Here is a 23,439-nt window from a genome sequence, read left to right on the forward strand (position 1 = left end):
CTTTAATCTGATGAAGTTTATTAGTTTAATGTATCCATAAAAATCGAGTCCTGAGAGGGGAAAAAAAAAAGAAAAAAGGGAGAGAGTTTGCATTACAGAAGAGCACACATACTTTACAATTAAATGAATACTAATTGCTTGTTCAAGTGGCCAGCTTCCCCTTGGGTGTACATCACTATCTAGTGCAGTCTTCCTATCTTTAGCCTGCCATCTATGTTTTTCTTCTCCTTAGGATTAAATCAGGAAATTCTCACCCTCAGGACAAATACATTTGCCACAAATTAAGAATGGAACACATCCAATTGGGGATTATGAACAGGGATTTCATTCATTTGGCAAGCAAGTACTTCAGGACAGCCACTAGCTACCCTGCTGATATTTTAGGCTGTTGTTCATTTTTAGCTTTCTGCTTAACAGAAATTACATTGATTATACTCATCAAGAATACTTACCAACATTGATTTAAAACTGCCACCTAGGCAGAAATAACAGTAGCTTAAGTATAAATATGTACTCTCACCAACAAGACCAAAGACAAAATACTTTACCTTGGATTTTAGACAGAAAACAGACCAGATCTTACAACTTCACAGGCATGCTTCATGTAGTTCCCATCCTCTTATCTCACACACTCCTTTTCAGTGAACACTCTTAAAACAGCATTTCTCCAACACTGTTTCCCTTCCCCTGCTTTCCACTTTTCCTCTATATGCACTAAAATACATATTTCAGGCTCAGTAGCTCAGCACTTACCTCTTTCAAAGCCCTCCCTACTTCACATACATCCTCCTACATGTACTTTCCTTCAGTCACCACCTTGGCCTAAACACAGCTTCAAGTGAAAGCCAACCTTAAACTTCTCCTAGAAAGAGTTAAACAGACATTGGAGGGTTTGCCCTCCTGTGATCCTTTCAGGGAACATAAGCCAAGACTGCAAACAGCTGCTCAAAAGACACCAGCAGCACAATCCAGCACCTGGGCTATGGGGGTGCATCCCTGGTGTCTGCTAAGCTACTGAGCCCAACAACAGCATCACTAGTCAGGCAAGAGTTCCCAAGATCAGGTAAACCACATAGTGGGTTGGCTCAAGTAGGCAGGGAGGATTCAGCACACCAGCACAAGCCAGCAGAGATCAATCTTACTGTTGTCACTAGTCAAGAGCTTTAACAGTAGATAAAGCACACAGGAAGCAGCTAGCATAAAGATAATGTATAAGCATTTTTCCACATAGCTTATCTTGTTCAATCTTGGAAGCTTCAGCTGCAACCATGAAATCAGTTAGAAACAAACCAATGCTTGCAATTTACTTTAAATGAGACACTCATACACAAAAGGAAATGACAAGTCATGAAAAAAACTTACCATGTTTCTGGATCACATCACTGACATTAAACTTGTGCTCTGTTTTGCAGTGGGAGAACACAACTTCAGCAGAACTGAACCACCTGTAAATAACAAATTATTAAGTATGCAATAGCAACACATTTAGAAGCTCTAACTTCCGAGTTCTATATGCTCTGTTCTGACCCACTAGGCAATATATTCAGAACACGTTTTCTGCCTTTGAGAAATTCACAAACCCTGTGAACTTTCAAAAATTCCTGGAGAGCAGAGACTCTGTTGAAGCTGAAATGTAAGAACCACATATAGGAGGTGGGTGGATCTGCTGCATCCAAATAAAAACCCTCATCTATTTACTGGCAATGGGACAAGATGACAGGGAGAAAAGAGTGAAAAAAAAGGAAAGAGAAAAGCCTCCACAATGCTCTAGGATGAGGGGAGGGGATTACTTTCTTTCCATGTTATCCTCTCCTTCACTCTGGATCTAACACACCTTCAGCTCGATCGACAAGCTTTAGCTTGAGAGAGAAACTAAGTCTGGGATCTGGAGCTCAAGTGGGGCTGGAAAGGGCTGCCTAAGGAAAGCAGGGGCTGCAAAACAGAACTTTTTCATCTGGGCAGGTTTTGGTTTGTTGGGACTTTTTTGCAGGGGAGGAGGGGGCATTATTTGGTTGGGGGATTTGTGGGTTTTTGTTTGTTTGTTTTAACAAAAACTTAGCCTGGAACTAAGATTAGGGCTATGTTATGAAGTATGGGACTCAGTATGTTACACATACACATATATTTATATCTCTACAGAAGTGCCTCCATAAAATGCGCATCGTGGAGCAGCTTGAGGAACACGGAACAACTTCAGATGCTACAGAGCTCGGCTAAAACTAGGAATGAATTACCTCCCTGGCGTGGCTGCCTCCCGCGGGCCAAGTCTGGGCGTTCGCAGCTCAGGCCAGCCCAGCTCAGCCCAGCCGAGGCGAACCCATCCGAGGCGAGTCCAGCCCAGCCCAGCCCAGCCCAGCCGAGCCGAGCCGATCCCAGCTCTGCCCTGCCCAGCCCAGCTCAGCACATCCCAGCGAGCCCAGCTCTGCCCAGCCCAGCCCAGCTCAGCCCTGCCCAGCCCAGCCCCCTCGTCACGGGTCCCCTGGCCCAGGCGGGCGCAGCCAGAGCGCACCGCGGTCCCCCCCCCACCTCGCGCCGGCCCCTTACCTATCGCAGAAGAGGCAGCGTGTCCTCTGGCTCACGGCAGCGCCTTCCTCCTCCTCTTCCTCCTCTTCCCAGGGCTCCTCGCCGTCGGAGAGCGCGAGCATCTCCTCATCCCGCCCCGTCTCCATGTCCGTATCCATGTCCCTCCGCCTCCCCCACGTGCGGCGCTTCCGCCCGCTGCCGGCGGGGCGGGGCCGGGCCGGGCGGCTCGCGCGCCCCCTGGCGAGGCCCTCCAGCCATGGCGGGCGGGGCGGGCGCTGCGGGGGGGCTGGGCCCGGCCGAGGGGTCCTGTGGTACCTTTTGACGCAGTGTTGACAAAACACAAAGACTGAAGAGCACAAATGAAGATCACAGAGTCAGCCGGGTTGGAAAGGACCTCCGAGATCATCAAGTCCAACCCTTGATCCAACACCGCCGTGGTTCCCAGCCCATGGCACTAGGTGCCACATCCAGTCTCATCGTAAAAACCTCCAAGGACAGAGACTCCACCCCCTCCCTGGGTAGCCCATTCCAATGCCTGATTACCCTCTCTGTAAAGAATGTCTTCCTAATATCCAACCAAAACCTCTGCTGGCAGAGCTTAAGACTGAGCCCTCTTGTCTTACTGATCGCTGCCTGGGAGAAGAGACCAACCCCCACCTGGCTACACCCTCCTGTCAGGGAGATGCAGAGAGTGAGGTCTCCCCTGAGCCTCCTCTTCTCCAGGCTGAAGAACCCCAGCTCCCTCAGCCTCTCCGCAGAGGACTTGTGCTCCAGACCCTTCACCAGCCTTGTTGTTCTTCTCTGGACCTGCTCCAGCACTATAAAGTTTTTTATTAAAGTTCAGAAATTTACACTGCTGAGCTCTGTGACATGAAGGTAGTTTTTGTAGCTAATTTTGCTATTTCAATGGTTAGACTTTTTATGGATCTACTATAGACTCCAGCCGCAAACCCACATCTTTACAAAAATGGCCGTATTTCGCTAACCATGGACAGACACATGTTGTCGATTGTCCATCAACCCCTTATCAAGTCAAGCTGTAAGTTTTAAGAATTTAGTATGCAGGGCTCATATTAATTTATCATAGAAGAAAAAAATACTTAATGAATAAAGTTTTCATGAGTGGACCAAAAACAAGCTTTTTTTTTTTTTTTTTTGCTTTCCTTTCAGAATAATGATGAAGTACTTATCTTCTTTTTCTGCTGGTTTAAATTGTCTATGATGACACCAATAAAAAGGTTCAAGGTAAAAAATAATCCAAAGGTGATAAAGATGACAAAGTAAAGATATATGTACAGATTGTCTGATACATGTACAGGTAGGCTGATCCAAAACCTGCAAAAAAAGGCATAGAAACTAAACCTTAGTTTAACAGTGAGCACAAAATATATGCTGGATAAAATTTAGGCCTCTGTCACTCTGATCTTTGCTTCTTACGGTCAAGTTCTGACATATCCATTCCACTGACTTTCAATCTATTAAGTTACATTCTTGAAAAAGAACTTTGCTATCAAACTTGATATTTCATTTTGAAAAATGTACCTGACCTGTATGAATGTAGAATAAATACTGAAGACAGCAAGTTGTGGTAGTTGTGGTATTCCACAAACAAAGCACATCAACTATCAAAATTTTTACTTTATATGCATTTCAGCAAATAAAGGAATTAATGTTCATTGGCTACAATTTACCTAGTTCTCTTATTAATTGATATTCCATCTTCTTTCTATTAGTTAATGACACTCTCGTTTCTCGTGTCAATTAGTCTGCATACTCAGTCTCTCTCTTTTGGGTTGGTGGTCGTGATTTCCCCCTTCCAGAAGTACCTTTTACCCAGTCGGAGCTGATTTCAGCACAGTTGCTGGGATGGTTTTATTAGTTTCTTCCTTATCTTGGGGTTCTGCCAGTTTTCCCTGTGGCCTGTAAATTCTGCGTTCTTTGTGTCCACTGTCACTGGCACATCCTTCTTCTCAAGCCTTGTTAGCCTTCCCCTAGGTCATTGAAACATGTCAAACCCTAAACCTTAACAAGGCAACAATTACTACCAACAAGTAATTTGTTTTTCTGACACCTGGACATCACTTAGAGCTCATTAGCTGATCTCTGTTTCACTAATTATGTCCCCCTTCTTGTTGATTAGATTTGAAAGTACACAAAGATCCAACATTAAAGAACACCCTTTCTTAAGAAAATTTTATATATTACACATTTTGCAACAAGTCCACGATACTAAGTGCCACAAACAGTCTTTCCTTAAACACCTCCAGGGACAGTGACCCCACCATCTCCCTGGACAGCTCATTCCAATGTTTAATCATCCATTCTGTGAAGAAATTCTTCCTACTGTCTTCTATAATTGAGGCATCATTCAAATGAAGACATGAGAAAGTAGTTTTAAAAATTATATAGAAAAAACAAAGCTTGAGGGTCATTACTTGAAGAGGACATTTCAGTTGGGTTACTAAAGTTCCTTCATTTTCTCTCTATTTTGTGCCTAACAGAAACATGCATCTCTTCAGAATCAAATGGTGCTGGTTCTCAATGGTGCTTCTACGCAGGATAGGATGGAGGGAATGTCAAAGCTGGAATTTTTCCACTTTGTACCATTTGTATCATCCAAGTGTCTAAGTTCACATCTGTGCTACTACAAATATTTCCAAAAGTAATGAAATTAGTATTTCACCTTGAGCCTGACTACCTTATATAATGGCAAGAGCAGAGGTACTCTGGGCATCCTGCTACAACTGGTCTGAGTCAGACGAGTAAACACTGTATTTGTGCAGTGTTTATTCCCTAATATGACATACTTAAGAAATCTCCCACATCTTACCACTGCTGTTCATCAACAGCACCTCCTTAGGCATCACACATGGATTTATACATGTACCATGGTTTAGGAATGGTACTCCCCCTGCAGAGAGCCCTGAACAAATTGAAGAGATGGTAAATCACCAACTGTATGAAGTTTAACAGGAGCTGCATTCTGCACCTGTGATGGGGCAACCCTGGTTGTGTGTATGGACTGGGGAACAAGAGGCTGGAGAGCAGCCGTAAAAAGGGACCTGGGGGTCCTTGTTGATGGCAAATTGAATCTGAGTCAGCAGTGCCCTGGCAGCCAGGAGGGCCAACCCTGTCTTGAGGGGCATCAGGCAAAACATTGCCAGCAGGAGAGGGAGGGGATTGTCCCGCTCTGCTCTGCACTGGGGTGGCATAACCTTGGATATTGTGGCAGTTCTGGGCGCCACAATATTAAAAAGACATTTAGCTGTTAGAGAGCACCCAGAGGAGGGCCACAAGGATGGTGAAGGGCCTTGAGGGAAAGCTGTATGAGGAGCAGCTGAGGGCACTTGGTTTGTTCAGCCTGGAGGAGACTGAGGGGAGACCTCATAGTAGTCTACAGCTTCCTCATGAGGGGACAGGACTCAAGGAAACAGCATGAAGCTGAGTCACAGGAGGCGTAGGTTAGATATCAAGAGAAGGTTCGTCACCGAGAGGGTGGCTGAGCACTGGAACAGGCTCCCCAGGGAGGTGGTTACAGCACCAAACCTGTCTGAGTTCAAGCAGCTTTTGGACAACACTCTCAGGCACATGGTGGGATTCTTGTCTGTCCTGCACAGGGCCAGGAGTTGGGACTTGATGATCCTGATGGGTCCCTTCCAGCATATCCTATGATTCTATGACTCTATGATATTTATTTTACAAAGGCTGAATCTGCAACAGTGCTCGATATGTAGCACTCAAGTGGATATACCAAGTGTTTGTTAGTATATTATAATTGCTGTTCAACAGAATGATCATCAGCATTATTATAATCTTTGCAGCTTTTGATCATTTCTAGAGGGTGGAGCCAAGGGTCAGATTGTAGTCTCATTTTTACAGTGCAGATTCAGTGCTGTTTGCTGAATATAGAAACAAAGAGATTTGAATTGACCTGTAACAAAAAAGTAAAGAGGGCTATGCAGAATTCAAGAAGGAAACCTGAAAGTCTGAATTTCCTTGGCTGGATTACAATCTCTGATCTCTCATCTGTACTTGTATATCAGTCCCATGTAGTGTAATTTTCCCTTTTACCCTCCTGGCTCTCAAAGCTAACAAAGAAGGCTTTTAAGTGCGGTAATTGAACAGATTAGGCTTGCTTAGTAATAGGCAAATCCAGAGGGACATGAAAAACCTAAATATGGAAACTAGTTTTAGATAAGACTAGAATTCCAGGTTTGAAAAAGGATCTAAGAGCTACTAAGTCAGACTTCTTCACAAATTCTGTGCTATGCCTTGTTTTTAAATTCTATATCCATTCAGAATTACTTCTACAGGTATGACAAGACACCACAAGTTCTGCAAACACTATTTAGTTGTGTAAACTAAGTGCTTCTCGTGGATTTTTTTCCTTACGTAGCGAGTCAGTACTAGTCATCGAATTAGTCAGTTCAAAATTCTGGCAAAGTGCTGCCAAAGTAGGATCTGATCCCATAAGAGAAACAGAAGTGACACAGGATGATAAAACACGCTTTTCCTCTGCCCTTGCTCAAGCAGCCAAGAGCAGAAATAGATTTAACAGCGGCTGCTCTGTCAGTAGTGCCCAGGCTGATAGCAGCAAAGGCAGAAACAGCAGCTTCTTTGTGTTTTACTGAAATTCTCCTCTTCCCCCTCCCTCCACCCCCGAAGGGGCACGGGGTCACTGATTGCATAGTCTTTGCTCCATTGCACACTCTCAGCTATTGTTGAGTCCGCTCAGAGAGCAACAGACTGAATGTGCGGCACAGCCTTGTAACCGAGCCTTCTTTTTTATTACTGTGTGAATTAAGGATTCTCAATAAATGTAAAGCACCTGTTCATTTGGGTCGGTGTAGATGACACGTTGGGGGAAGGCTGTATGAAATCCTGCAGCAGAAGTGTATGACTTACACCGGGTACCTCTTGAAATATGATCATCTTTGTTACAATCTCCTAATCCTTATAAAGGGATTTGCATGGTACAGGAAGATTTACAATGTAATGGATTACTATTTCATAATCTGGGCCAAGGGGAAGAAACTTCAAATACAATTTTTTTTACTGCATTTCAAACTTTTTTTCAGTTCTGGAAACACAACACTGGGGAGACTGTTAGAGGGTGTCTGCACACAAAATATGGTATCAACATATCACTTGTGGGCTTTGTCTAATCTGGATTTCCAAGCATGTGTAATTTTATTCTCTACCTGCCTCACTTTTTTTTGTGGCCACAGTGCTTGTCATTATCCAAAAGCAAAGAAAGTTTGTTAATAGAAACTGTGTAGGGAATGAACAAAATATTTTTTAACAAACTGTTATTAAATGGCTATGACTTTACCCTGTGTAAAATATATTAGAAAAAAAGAGAGAGCAAAATGTTTAAAAAATAATATTAAAAAACCAAATCACTTCCTATTTGTGTGGTCAGAGTTATATTTTTTTCCAATTTTAACCACTCAATGTCACCAAAAGAACAGAAAACTGCACAGAACCATGAAACTCAAAACTGGAGACAATGTTTCAAAAGTATTTTTTATCTACAAAGTCCAAACTGTCTGAAATTTTACACTACATTCCTTGGATATTAAAGTCAGCCTGCTATATGTAGGTACCAAGAATGACACTCCCAAAAGCATAGTAATAATAATAATAATAATAATGGCCAGTCTTCGCGAACGAAGATCTGGGGAAAGGTCTTTTACCTTTCCAGCCTGCGCAATGGATTTTTTAGGTGAGACACAGCCTGCGCTGAACTGAGCCCACCCTTTAATCCTAAGGTTCATCTGCCGGGGCCAAGCAAGCTTGGACAATGGCAGTGAGGTCCTCAGGACGTAGGTTTGTTTAGAGTGACCTTCTCATAGATGGATGGCCTCACAGGGCTAACGGGTTCCATCTACCCGGGAGACCGAGGAATCGAACCCGTGGTCGCAGCAGTGAGAGTCCTGCATGCTAACCACTAGGCCACCAGGGGTCACAAATACCCTCATGCTCGGTCCTCCCTGCCCAGTTTGTTGCATTTTGTATTTATTTACTGATGCAAACTCCCTGTAGCCAGTGGTCTAAAAGCAGATAGTGGCTTTTTAATTTAGCCTTTAAGATGTGTAACAGTGAACAGGTTCTTCCCAACATCCCACAGCAATGAAAAGCACAGCTCCAACAGCCTTAGATGCAACAGAAAGAGGTACAGAAACCTCACATTTTGCAAAAGGGCACCACTGCAAGTAAAAACTTCATTAATGCCCATGAGCTCTTTATGCCTTTATTGCCCTCGCAGCCAAAGGATGAATTTAGACTCTGTTAAAACCATAAAAGCTTGGAAAGATTTAAATTAAGCATAAATCAGAAAATTTGAGTGCCAGTTTGTATACAGAGGGAATGAGCTGTAGTCAAAAAGAATTTTTTATTCCTATCATCAGGAAAAGCTAGTAGTATTGAAAGCAGAATTGCTAATCAGAATTTATATGCTCAGTCAGTTTAAAAGTTTCACAAAATGATGGCCATATTGCTCTCATTATAATTCCGAACTAGGATAACTGACAGGTATTTTCATCTGGAGAAAGCCCAGCAGACCCTATGTAGGGCTCACCCTGAAAACAGGGTTAGGTTTAAGCTTGAGAGACAAACTACGTCTGGGATCTGGAGCTAAAGTGGGGCTGGAAAGGGCTGCTGAAGGAAAGTGGGGGCTGCAAAACAGAACTTTTTCATCTGGGCAGGGGCAGGTTTTGATTTGTCGAGATTTTTTTTTGGGGGGGTGGAGCTGGTTGTTTGGGGGGTTGTTGGTTTCTTTCTTTTTTCTTCTGTTTTACAAAAACTTAGCCTGGAACTAGAGTTAGGGCTATGTTACAAGGTATGGGACTCAGTATGTTTTTATGTATTTATACCTCTAGAGAAGTGCATCCATAAAAAGTGCATTGTGGAGCAACTTGAGGAACATGGGACAGTTTCAGACTAAGACCACTCCAAATAGATAATATTAAAAAAAATAATCAAAAATAATCAAATACTTAGAAGCTTAGAAAACCACTGACCTTCAGAGTTACTTTCACTGTTGATGTCCAAAGGGTAAATGCAGATAAAAGAACCCATAAGCATCTCAAGGATAAAACAGTGCTACAGAGAAAGCAGCTATAAGTGATTCAGTATTTTCTGTCTCATAATACCTGTGTTTCTCCAGGGAAAATGTTTTCTACAGGGAAAAAATACCTGAACTTAAAGTATTGTAAAGAAAAACTACAAAAGAAATCTTGTGTCCATTTGAAGTACAATGAAGTGTTTACCTTAGGCCACACCTTTACCATGAAAATATGTAATTTCTGTTCATTCATAGTAGGAAAACAAGTGAGGACAGGTAGGGGTTCTCATCAGCTAACAGGTTGAACTAGTGGAACTATGAGAGCTGTGTGCATTAAAAACAACCCCCCAAAGGCAACTATTTGGCACTTGGGGTTTTTTTACAGTATCTACAAGATACTTAATGTCACGAGAGTGGATGTTAGGCATTTAGCAAACTTTGAAAGTAAATACTTAGATGAATTAACTGGAAATCAAAACCCTCCTTGTGAGGGGATGAGCATGTGCAAGGTTAAGTCCATCAGAACCCGCTCTGGACTGTGCTCCTGAGCAGTGACTGACCGAAGACAACGGAAACTTGAAGTGTGCTAGAAAAAAAAGAAGGATCAAATTATTTGAGCTCAAAATGTAGAAATCATAAATGAAAGGAGTAGTGGTAGGTGTGTGCATCGCTATATTTAAGGAATCTGGTGCTTATTGCCCAGATTTCCAAGGGCTTGATAAGAGCAGAACTGAAATGCAAGCAGGGGAAGGCTGTGAAATGTTGCAGATTACAGGAGAATAGGGATCAACGGAAGCCAGTCATACTTCTCATGTCTATTATGTGTGCTGTGAAAATTATGTGCCTTAGATTTACCTTACTAGATCACAGCCCAGCCCAGTATCTCCATTTTGAGAGATGTTACAAAAATACAAGTATTTCTTTATTCAGATTCACTTTCCCTGAGTTGTTATTGCCTTGGCAGAATGAGGAACAATATTGATGATCATGGGCAGCAAAAAACAAGTTAGAAGTCAGAGAAAGAGACAATCAGAAAGTAGAATCATATATGGGACCACATCCATTTATGCTGCTTTTCTTGCAAAATTATTTTGGCTTTCCCAACGAAGACGGAAGGAAATATTCATCACATTGCATTTGTCAAAAAATAAATTTTGTAGTTACCTGGCATTAATTCAGTTCATTGCTTTCAGCAGAGGATACACTGTTTTGCTTTCATTTCTATATCTAGAAAACCAGAGAGACTTTTACAATGATTCTGACAACACACAGATTTGTAATATTTCAGGAGTTCAAGATCTTGAAGATTCATTGCAACAGTTCAGTGAAATCTTTGTAGAGGAACTTTAAATACAGGATTTTTTCATCTTATTAGTATTGAAAAAACAGTTACTATCTCTTGCTCTATACTTATAGTGAAAACTTCGCAAGAGAAGATACATGGCAGCTTGGGTAAATGATTTTCCCCGAGACAATCTGGATACCTCAAAGTCTTTACTCCCAGGGATGTAAAGAATGCAGGAAGGAGGAAAAATAATTACTTACCCTCCACAAAAAATGTAAGTAAACAATAGCAAAATGTAAATGTACAATCAAGGCATTTTTAGAGCAGGTAAACTAAAATATTATGAATCAAACAAGAAATCATTATACAGCATTAGGCTAGTGTTTCCATTTCTGTGCCAGCTTGTTACAGGCTCTCTCAATCCAGCTTTCTTGTTGACAGATTTTTGCCTCATTTTCAGTTCATTTCACTGAAAAAAACCCCTAACGTAAAAATGGAAATATCCTTCAGTAAAACTGCAAATTCTCCTGATAAATATTAATTCCCCCTTCTTTAAAAGGTGCTTGTTTGAGGTATTATGAGTAGTAGCTATGTGTGTTAAATCTCCCATTCTTTGTACCAGCTTCTTTAAAAAAAAAATAAATCAGCCAATGAAAAGTGCCTAGACTGACGCTGTCTCCCTCGGTTAATCCAAGGCCAGGAGAGGGATAATTTGATTAAACTGAGACCCTAATTTATTTAGCTTTAGTTCTGGATCAACCTCTTCTTAATAGAGTGCTGTCGTCTCCAATTGTTTGATGAAAATTAAAGTGACATAAATACCATGGGACTTTTTCAATCTGATTAGTCAGCTAACTTGCATCAATACTACCCCAGCCATCAGGCGCTGGCGTCCTTCCTTTCACCAGCCTTACTAACAACTGACAAGTTCTCCTTGAAGCCCGGGCACCCACGCTGCCACTCAGACCCCCACACTTAACCCATCATCCCTCCTCAATGGCTCTTGTTTGACAAGGTGCCCACACCTTTTTCCATTGCTGTTCATCAGACAAAGCTAAATATTGTTTTATTAGCAATCAATAGCCTGTTAATCCCAAACGATTTCACAAATCCACTGAGCTCTCAAGCTGATTAAAAACGTTTGGGGGGGTTTTTTGTGGTTTTTTTTGGGTTTGGGTTTTTTTTGTTAAGCTGCTAAATTTCAGATGGATTTTCACCTCTCCTCCCAGCCCTCGCGCTCTGATTGTAGCTGGTAAGCAAAGCCACAAAGGCAAAAAGAGCTCTGTTGTCTTTAATGTTGCCTTTAAGTGGACATATGCAAATGTCAAAGTTTCACAATTTAAGTATGAGCAAACCTATCCCTCCAAACTCTCAGCACGTTTAGTAGCTCCTCCACTTTCAATCCATCAGTTTGAAACTTAAGAATACAAGATCTTCTGAGCCTTCTCTTTTCTTTTTACACCAATATGGCAAATTCTTGCTTAGTCTGTGGGCAGGGGGACCAAGAAGTGAGAGAGAGAAGTAAGCTTCTTTGATTTACCACATATAAACAGCCAACAAAGCTGGCTGGTGCACTGTTGAACCATCTACCATTCATGTCCAAGTCACAGATACAGGCTTGGTGGACTGTGATGATACCCGTGTTTGCATGTTGGGTCATGGGTAGATCTTCTGAGAGGCACAAGGGAAACAGCATTACAAACACACTTCCTCTTGGATCTACCCATCCTTGCTCACACCCACTGTCTGCCTATCTTGCCCTGGAGACACTGATTAGGAGAGCTGGTGATATAATTAATGATAGTTTACTGATGTGATGCAGCATAAATCAAGGTCAAGGCAGACAGGCAGCGTGGACAGGCACGCACTGAGCCTCTGAAGCACCCAGGAGAACAATGCTGACTCTCAAGACTTGTTGAGCAGGTTTTGCAAGTCTAGGTTTTATTCTTACCCATAATTAATTGTTCCTGTAGGTCTGCTCCCTCTGCAACAACAGGGGAAGAAGGGTTATGGGCAAGCTGATGCCTCAGCAATGTTGCAAATACCCTGCCTGAAACAAATCTTGAAAGGGATGGTCTTGACTCTTCAGTCAACTTAACTCTAGGAGAAGTTCTTGTTGACACTGAAGGACTTAACTAAAACCAAAAGCAGCCTAACACACGCTTTTTATGCTGGGTTTTAACATACCCAAATTGAGTTTTAAGTAGAAAGGGAAAAGTTATTTCAGCTGATACAGTCCTCTGGGAAGTCTGTTGAAACAAAACGTATACTTCCTAAAGCATCAGCCTTGAGAACAGACTACGAGTTCTGAAGCAGATGCAGATGTAAAGTCTAAAAGGCAACATTTCAAATCAGTAACTTGCAAAAGTCAACATAATTATTGTGAAAATAGCTGCTTGTTAAATATCTACTGTTAAAATAGCTCCAGATTTGGCTGTTCAGTGTCTGTTTCAAATGAGTCTTCCATATAAGCTCGGGTGTTTTGTAAGCTCTTCTGAAACTCTTCTTTCAATAATTTTTTTCTGTTAGGATAAATATCTATCCTATCAAAAATATTCATCAAAACACTAGAACATAATGACAAAAACCCCACTATCTACTCATAATTTTTAAAAAAATGGTATTTTAAATTGCAGACACTTTAAATGGAACATGCAAGTTTCTGCCAAGGCAAATAAAGCAGCAACTGTTTGTTACTCTCCCTTTGGCTACTGTTCATGACTCCTTTGCATTTGCCAGTGGCAAAAAAGGGCCTCAAAGTTTGAAGAATGTTTTTCAGTTTTGTATTTTAGGAAGTTATAAATAAAAGTTAACAAAAAACCCCCTAAAATTAATACTCACCCAAGTAAGTACTTAGTGTAGTTTACAATTCCTCTTTAAATCCTCTATTTCTAAGGCCAAGGATGGTAACTTTAGAAAATTATTGTTGATTCAAGTTGTGAACAACTCTACTGCTCTTGAATTCTAGGATAAAGGAATATGTATTTTGTGTCAAGATAGGGGTTTTTTTTAACTATATCTGCAGATATATTGTGGAATAGCATGTGCTGTTTGAAGCAGAAAAAAAAGTTTGCTATTCGTTCATAGAATTATTTTTGTGTAATAACAGCAGAAATGCCATTGATACCTCAATCTCCACCTAGTCATTCTGTAAAGAGTATTTGAACATTTGAAAACATGCAGGGAATGAAACCTGAAACGTTGTCCTCGTCAGCACAGTAAGAAACACACCATCATCATAAAGAGGTGCTAAAGAATGAAAATCAGGACGAGTTCTTGCTGCACTCTGAGCTCTGGGTATGTCCAGGCTGCAGCAGTTTCTGCAAGCCAGCTCAGGTATTGAAAGGAGTTGATACAGATCAGCATGAAACTCCACACTCTTTAATTCACCATGGACACATAGCTTTTCAGTTCTTGCTCAGAATACTTGGCTTTAATGTTTTGTTTTTAATGTGTTGGTTTTTATAGGGGAAAAAAATTAATGAAGTTATTCAGGAAAGCAGAAGACACAAATTTGCTGTGTAACCTATATTAATTCTGGGTTACAGCCTTGACTGTATGTCATGACTGCAGTGGCTGCATCTACCAAAGCATTTTGTTCTGTGCAAGAACATCTTCAACTAGACCAGTGTGCCCAGAGCCCTGTCCAACCTGACTTTGAATGTTCCCAGGGATGGGGCATCTCAGCCTCTTTGGGCAATCTCTTCCACTGTTTACCACCCTCATCATAAAACATTTCTTTCTTATATCTAGGCTGAATTTATCCTCTTTTCGTTTATAACCATCACCTCTTTTCCTATCACTAGAGGCCCCGGTAAAACATCTGTCCCCAATATTCTTATAAGCACCCTTTAAATATTGAAAGGCTGAACTTTGCTGCATCTCTGGCTTCTGCTTATTGATCTGCCCCTAAGACACTACGTAAACATGATATTTTTTGCTGTCAGAATGAGCAAGCTATTATTACAGTGTTCTTCCCCAGAGGAATAATCCCTGTGAATCATTACAAGTGGTCACACTTCAGAGTAATTCCTCTAAAGTTTCACTCGGTGCTGGGGGGTCACCTGCCTCTGCAAACTGAGTGTTAGTGATGTCTGTGCACTTGTACAAAATTGAGGTCACCCAGCTTGTTTATTGGGACTCTTTGACTGGCAGTGAAATCCTACAGCTGGAAGCTGAGGCAGATGATCAGCAGCTGTTGTCCAAGTTACATGTGCAGGAAGGAGATTTACTGTTTTGATCAAGTTCTCCAAAGCAATGGTTCATTTCTCTGGCAACATTCAGGGCACAATGGAGACAGCAGTTATACAGTTTTGCTTTTAATTGATCAGGAAATTTTGTTTCTTAACCATGGGTTTGGGTAGTAATAACTTGGGTTATTTAATGACCATTAATGACTCCCTGAAGCAACAACTCAACCTCGGGCATATTGATCACCATAACTGGTCTACTCTGGCCTCTAATCGGGAGGCCTGGAGACAGACCATTTATAACGCTGCTGATGCTTTTGAGAAAGCGCGCAGGATCAGTCTTGAGGAGAAAAGACAACGCAGAAAGAATCGAGCCTTGCAGAATATACCATCTAAGGAGTCTTTCTGCTGTGTCTTTTGCAACCGGACTTGCCTTTCTCGTATTGGCCTTTTTAGCCACCAACGCGCTTGCAAGAAACGTGGGTAGAGCCCTTCCCAAATCTTCGTTCGCGAAGCCTAGCCATGATGATGATTTAATGACCATATCATCTACATGCTGAAGTGTTGTTTTCTGAACTTTAAAGCCCCAGAACTGAATAACATGACACTCAGAGAAGCTTGAGACCAAATCTAAATCCAGATCCAGGGTAGAATTTGAGTCAACAGTGAACTTCCAAACAATTTCATCTGGATGTACAGTAATTCAATAAAATTAAGATTGTCTCAGTGGTTTATTTTGACTTTCAGCTTCCATTCTTAGAAATACTTGACAATAAATGATTCTTCTATTAATATTATTTTCCCTTTTGTTCCCTAGAAAAAAATCTGTGATAGCAAAAACATGAAAGATTCTGTCTTCAAAAACCCTCAAAAAATGAGAATTACCACTTTTGTGTTTCCATTACAGTAAACTTGCTGCAACACTACTGAACTAATACTTTGCTATGTTATCCCAAATCTGTCCTCCTGATGAGCTGTCCTGATTATCTCTTATTAGCAACAGTGGATAAAGTTGTCTTTGGTCTTCTGTTTCCTGCTTTCTCTGCCTGCCAGCTTTATTTCTGTTCTGTTAGGTACAGGGCTCTCTACTTGCCTTCTAGGAACAACTCATTTTGAAGAGACATTACCAAAATACACCAGCAAATCAGGGTAGGGAAAGCTTTACTCAATATGTGGCTTGAGCTCCTTCAATGAGAAAGTGCACCACCCTTCAGTGGAGGATATTCTATAAAAAGCAACAACTTTTATAGAATCATAGAATGCTTTGGGTTGGAAAGGACTTTAATGCTCATCTTGTCCCAACCCCCCTGCCATGGGCAGGCACACCTTCCACCAGACCAGGTTAAAGCCCCACACAACGTGGCCTTGAACACTTCCAGGGATGGGGAAGCTACAGCTTCTCTGGGAAACCTGTGCCCATGTAACTTTCTATATATTTACATATATTTTGCCATTCTCCCTAATGACTCTCGCAGACCACTATGGTTCCTTTTAAGTGCACCGATTCTCATTCTAAAAAGGAGTTGCTCTTCTTATTCCTAGGCTTTCATGAAAAGATTGCTCTAGTCTTTATTTTTCTAATGATCAGGAACCCTTCTTTTCTACTTTCCAGAAATTTCCGCGTTGCTGAGTTGCTGCCACCCAGTATTTGGGGTGGTGAGAAGGAATAACTGGGTGACCTCACATATGCATTAGGAGCTTCTTACTACTGCACGTGTTGTCAGTGATGGCTTTGGAATCTAAACAGCTATAAAATGGTAAAAATTCCTGAAGTCTTTACACAAGGCTTCACTGGAGCCTGAACTGACTGCCTGTAAAAGCAGAGCATCCTGCAAAGCTTCCAAAATATTTAAGCAAGGAATGCATAGTTGGAAAAACACTCCAAATGGTTTGGACTTTCCACTTTTTCTGTAAGTTCTGGGTGAAACCAAGAGCAGATTCTGCTCTGAGCAGGCAAAATGACTTTGGTGCTGTACTCTTCTAAGTAGGTGGGCACGGGAATAATTTTGTTCCTTTTGTTCCACATTCATGGCACTAAACAAGACGCTTCCTCTGTACCAGGGATGCTCCACGAAACTTCTTCCTTTTTGACTGTGAACGCAGGAGGGCAGTGCAGTTCCAATTTGGATTCAAACGTCTCTGGAGCAGCTGGTCTTAAGGAAAGCTCAGCCCAAGTCCAAATAAAGCCTCCAATTCCAGTTAAAGGAGTTTCTACTCTTTCCTTCATTACTACATTTGGCAACCCAGCTGTAGCCAGACTTTTAAAAATAATTGCATCTTCCCCAACCTCCGCATGTGCGGCAAATATAGGTACTGCCAAAGAAAGGCAAAAACAAAAGAAGAAAAAGAAGGAGAGAAAGGAAGGCAAAGGAGGAGAAAAAGTGGGAAGAAAGGAGGGGAGGGAGGAAGAAGGGGAGAGAAAGGGAGGAAGCAAAAAAAGAGGGGGAAGGGGGGATTTTGAGATGGGTACCTGTACTGCACATAAACAAGCTGCTGGACTCAAAGGCATCAAAAAAAGTCAAGTCGGAATGGCAATTCATGTACAGTTCTAAATATACCTTAGAAATTGTCCTTGCAGTATAAACAGTAGCTGCGTGATTTTAAAAAGTGTGAAATAGGTAAAGGAAATTTAAAAAATTTTTTTCCTGGTAGCTCTGCCAGATTTCCTGTGATCCCTGCTGATGGGTCACAGTCTCCTCATTCAAATTTCCTCTGTAAAATGTATTTCCACTGTCACATTCTCTTTCTTTTACTGTATTAATTTCAGAGTGGTTCTTCCGACCAGATTGCCTAGTAAATGACTAGTAAAAACAAAATACTCACTGAAGTAAATTAGTAGTTTGGGGCAATAAAGATTATTTGGTGAAATAATTTGGTTTTTTAAACACTTTTCTCCCCCCAGCACATTGAAGAAAAGTCAACTCTTTTGCGTGAACAAATGTCTGTTGTTAGCAGGACACTGACTTTAACCAGGCCCTTACCTTGTGCAGAACCTCCAATTTGGATCCCATCCCATACCACAGTGCTAAGAAACATTTAGAACATGTGGCTGCATGAGATGGGTGATGTTTTACCAGCAGGACCACACCCCATACACTGGCATTACACAGGATCTCACAGAATCCGGAGTAGCCACATCAGCAGAGAAGATTTTGTGCTGAAACAGTTCTTAAGCAGGAGATTTCAATTCTGTGGGTCATCCATTTGTGGCATTTCCTAGTCTTTTTCTGTTTGATCCTTTTGACAGGTGATTTTGTTTCCTTGGGAATATATATACCAATAGAGAGATATACAGAAATTGGAGAAATCATTGAGTATATCTGCAACCATTACTCTATACTGTTATTTTATGAGCATTTCTCATAACATTTTGGTGAGTTAAATAAAAATAGCAGAAGATATACTAGTAGAATAATCACCTTCACAAACACCTCATAAGATACATAATATTAACAACAACAACCAACAACCAACAACAACAACAACAACAATAATACTAATAATAATGATGATGATGATATAATAATACTAAGCTCGTTTCTGACAAAAGAGGAGGTACCCTGCTTCTGTTTCTGGTTTCACAGTCCTACCACACACTGACACATTCCCATATGAATGAAAACCTAATTTATCTGAAAACTAAACCTGCAAAGAATGGATCAGCCAGGTTGGTATCTGTGCTGTCTCAACACGTGGCTAAAAACATCCTGGTAAAGGAGGAGAGGTGGGATGGTGCTGCTAAGGGCAGGAAGGGAGGAAGGCAGGGAGGGAACTGCATTTATGAGCAGCATCTTCAATTTTGCCTGGTGTAAACCTGAGGCCATAACCTGAGACCAACTTCCACCGAGTTCAAGGGAGTCACAGCACTCTGAGGGCCTTTCACTGGGGCCACTTTCTTATAACGTCTTTAAAAAAAATTCTAGATCCACTAAAAAAAAATCAGATATTGAGGTAATGACACAGTGTGTATTCCTTCTTCTGAAGGCATTATTTTCCAGTGAAGGTGTACGTGGCATTAAATAAAGGAAGAAACGGCTAAAAGTCAAGTAGTAAAAGAAAGGAATCGCAGGAAAATCAATAGCCTCAGGGGAAAAAAAAGAGAAAAAAAAGATTGCTGATATTGAGAAGATTGACTTCAAAAAGAAATACTTTAAGAAACAACTGAAAAGCATTTATGAAGCCAGTACTTACTGGAACTCAGTTGCACTGGTATAAAAATATGGAACAGCTCCCTCTGCTTTTCCTTTTGTAACTGTCTTGTCACGTGCGAAGCTGACAAAATAATCAATAATTTCACTGGAAAATTATAAATAAATTTTAGAAAGAAAGGACCCTCAGAATACTAGAATTTTGAAAGACTGACATTCTTCAGTGAAATGCTAGAATTTGTTAATCTGCATTCCTATCAATAGTGTTACTCACCACTGCAATATATACTGCTAATTAATATTCTTTATGTAGCCACTTATGTAGCCAATACCATTTCAATAAATAAGTTCTAACCTATCAAATCTATGATTGGTTTTGAACTTGGACTAAAACTATTGTGTCAAAGTGAAAAATGATACAAGAACTTATACACAGCGAAAAGCACTCAGCAAAACATTAGAAATTCAGTTACATCAGCATTGTATTTTTTCAACAAATCGAGTTATTTTGTTTTCTCAGAGAAAAATAATGATGTCTGAAATGTCTGACTTTTTCTTTGTTTCCCACTCCGCCCCCCCAGATAGCAAGCATAAAAGTATTGAAAATTTTATCAGCTTCACACAGAATCTTCATTAACATTGGTGTCAACTGCAATTCTCTACTAAAGGATTTTCTATTCTTCCATACTAATACATGGTGAAAAAGTAACATTTTCACTATTATTGGGTTGGTTTTGGAAAACATGAGAGATGGCAGGGTGAGAAGACTAGATTTTGGGCTGGATCATCCTTATGTAGTATCTACTTTTATTGTGACTACTTTTGTTACAGACGACTCCACTAATGGATTTAAATAGCAGAAATCTTCATGTGCATGCAGTGAGCAACCAGTTATTGCAAATAATTTTACTAAACTGTGGTATTTGAGCTTTTACAGAGCGGCTACAATAATTCATACTCTTGGGGTTTTTGGGGGGACTTTTTTTTTATTCTGTTACACTAATGATAACATTTTTAATTGTTAATCAGATTTGGAGAGGGAGTTGTTCTTTTTTCTGTAAAAGAAATGTGAAAATTAATCTTTCTCTCCTTCTCTGTTTTACTGGCCTAATTCTGATTTCATTTTTAATCTCTGTGAAACCTCCACTGATTCATAAGGACACATCAGAAAAAAAAACAACTTGTAAAGCCTCTTTTTTTAAAGCACCCTTAGAAGGAGATTTATTCAAAATGACAGGATGGTGTATTTCTTTTGGTATTTCAGGCAGAGCATTGCTGAAACATCCTTGGCCTCCCACCATCTTCAGGAAGCCAGTTGGACAAATGGGAAGGTTAGCAAATAATAAATATCAAGAATATTAGAATAATGAGATCATTGCCTGGCAGACAAACTATTTTGAAAACTAAGATCCCAGCTACATCTCCTGCACAGCCAGAGGATATAACTGAGATAAAGGGATGACCGTACAGAAATATGCCCCCAAATCCTATAATCCATTTCTCCATAACTATTTCCAACCATCAGAATGTACGAACAAACAAACAAAGCAATCTGACCTTAGTAGAAAAGATAAAGTGAACTGCAAACAAATCTCAAATTCCATCCTCCCTCATCAAACATGTTCAAAATGCCCTCTGCAGCCCACGCTGAGAGGAGAGGAGAGGAAAACCCAGCCAGCCAGCTCTGCAAAAACACCCTGGGGACCACGAAAAACCTCAACAGTGGGATGAGAGAAGGTGCCATATCAATTCCATTTCCATTCATCATTGTTAAGCTTTAAGTTTAAGAAAGTTTCATTGCCCATAAATACTCAGATCATAAGCAGCTGCACATGATATCATTTAGAGCCTGGTTGCATAACCCGTATTTCCCCCGAGCTTTGTCCCTAAGCTGCAGCCTGACAGGCATCAGCCAGACCCAACTTGTTGTTTTAAAAAAGCCTGGGCAGCGTTTTTACGTTTAGCAGCTGAACCAAACGTCACAAAAGCGGCTGAAAAGAATTGGTAAAAGATTAGGATAGATTGACTGTTTCCAAATTGGAATACTAATGATGATCCTTAATGAAGCCTGACAGTACAATCTGTTTCTTATTGTTCCCTAAGTGCTGGCTACTGATCATATTCACTGGCTTTAGGTGACGGGGACAGACAGGGATAAATGGGCCCCACTGGTGAGCAGGACTGTGCACAGCTGATCTTTCAACAAGGATTAAATTCATTAAAATGATTCTCCCATCAGAAGAATCAATCTTTTGATTTGTTATCATCGTAGTGGTTATTAATTTTGAATGATGTCTAATTGGTGTCAGTACTGTTTGGGTCAGCTGGCTTAGTAATCTTCTTAGAAAGCGGTAAAGAATACATAATTTTAGTAGCTTCAGGGAGCGGGGGAGTTAAAGGAGGGAAAAAAATACCCAACTTGATTTAATACCTCTCATAATGTCAAAGAACAATGGAGAAAGTAGGCAAAATACCTGCCAGACCCAACTGGTGAAAACTGACTTTGCTTTATTAATTTCACCACTTCTAATAAAAAAATTTGTTTCTCATAAGGTACTTTCTCATAAGGATAGTCTTAAATAAATGTTTTGTTATAACACTGGTAATAAACATAATTAGAAATACTTCATTTTCTGGGCAAAGACCATATGATCAGGGCTGGAGAGGACTCAGGGGGAAGCCCAGACTGATCAAGCAGATCATTACTGGACTTCAGAGGCAGAACTGGCACAGGTTGTATGGCCTTAGCTCCACAAACAACATCTCCCATTTCTTCTCACAACCAGTCTTTTGAAACCAATGTCAATGACCACAGAATCAGGATTGGGAGGATCTGGTCTGCTACTCAAATTTTTAAGGTATTTAAGCACCAATGGGAGTCTAGAAGAGGTCATGGAAGCACCTCTATGTCGAGCAAGGTTGTTCATCTGCCTGGTTTTGCTGTTTGGGTTTCATGTCTTACCTCGACAGCCAGGTGCTCCAATAATGCCTAAACCATCCCTGCAAAGTGGATGTGGGGTTTCTTGTGTGTTGTTTAGATTCAAGTGACAGAGTAAGAGAAAGGTCACTTTCTGTGCCTTAGAACAACAGACACCTTAATGAGGTGAGGACAAAGCTGCCCCAGACAGAGCTGGGATATGACAGATTATTTCCTCCTGTTCACTCTTGAAACAAATATATGGCTGCCACGGATAATCTGAAGGAGAGCTAAAACCTGAATCTTGGATATTCAAACAATTAAAGCCCCAGAGACTTCCATTGAAGCAAGTGATATCCAAATCTCCCTCAGATGAGAACAGGGAAATAATTCTTGGTTTATGTTAATTTGTCTTCTACACATAGGAAAATGTTTCTCTCTTACCTATCTATCATCATAAATACACAACAGTGGCAACATAACTGTGAATGGAGCAGTTCATGTGGGAAGGCACCTCTTTCATCAGTGTAGTAGGTGTTTAGATGATATACATCCATATAATCTAACACATTTTGGGGCTGAATGGGTTACCACCCTCTTCCCTGCAGCTGGCAGTGGGAGGCATCGCTCTCTTTGCAAAGCCACTGTTTCACCATATCTTTCTCCAGCCCCACTCTCCAGCCCCACAACCAGCTGTCTCATTGGAAAAGGAAATGTGCTGCATGACAAATCACAGCGGTCTGATCCTACTTTCTCATGGAAGATCTCTTCTCTAAGTCATCACAATTGCTGTAATTCACCTGTTTTACCTAAAACCTCAGTTAGGTTGGAATAATAACACTTGTTCCCACACATTAGCTCTTCGCAGTCAACAGCAAAACCATTAACCCAGGATCAGAATCCACAAAATTAGATGAAAACCAGACCTTTTACAATCTTAGCTACGTTTTGTAAGAAATTCTGCTTAACCTGATCTTGTCAGGCTTTACTATGGGCCCCAATTCCCACCAAATCATCTTCATAACTCAAGTAGTAACAAGAGATTAAAAACCTCTCTTTCTAATTCCTCATCCTCCAGATGGTCATTCTTTAGAAAGCATTCTATAAAAAAGCAAGATAAACCTAAACCAAATTACAAATCATTATAATAATAAATAAAAAGCTTTTAAATGATAGAGCCCAAATTGTCACTCAAGTTTGGGTAGCTGGACCATCCACACCTGGGTCATATTTCATAGGCTAAAAGCATTTATACTCATTAGATGAAGTTTCTTTTTATCTTTTCTCCACACACATTCCCCCTACTTGTT

At 40.8% G+C, this 23,439-nt stretch overlaps 1 protein-coding gene across 1 annotated transcript in view; it reads right to left on the reverse strand.

Annotated features, from left to right (window-relative positions):
• Positions 1–2,736, reverse strand: part of PRMT3 (protein arginine methyltransferase 3) — a 66,017-nt gene extending 63,281 nt beyond the window's left edge. The window contains exons 1-3 of the mRNA XM_027696340.1: positions 2,545–2,736; positions 1,363–1,445; positions 1–50 (exon numbers count right to left, since the gene is read on the reverse strand). Coding sequence (XP_027552141.1) covers positions 1–50; positions 1,363–1,445; positions 2,545–2,681 — 270 coding nt within the window. The 5' untranslated portion in view covers positions 2,682–2,736. The remainder of the gene's footprint in view (positions 51–1,362; positions 1,446–2,544) is intronic.
• Positions 2,737–23,439: the final 20,703 nt, after the last annotated feature.

This window comes from Neopelma chrysocephalum, unplaced genomic scaffold (genome assembly GCF_003984885.1).
Source record: "Neopelma chrysocephalum unplaced genomic scaffold, ASM398488v2 Primary Assembly neopelma1_106b, whole genome shotgun sequence".
In the NCBI taxonomy this organism is placed as follows: domain Eukaryota; kingdom Metazoa; phylum Chordata; class Aves; order Passeriformes; family Pipridae; genus Neopelma; species Neopelma chrysocephalum.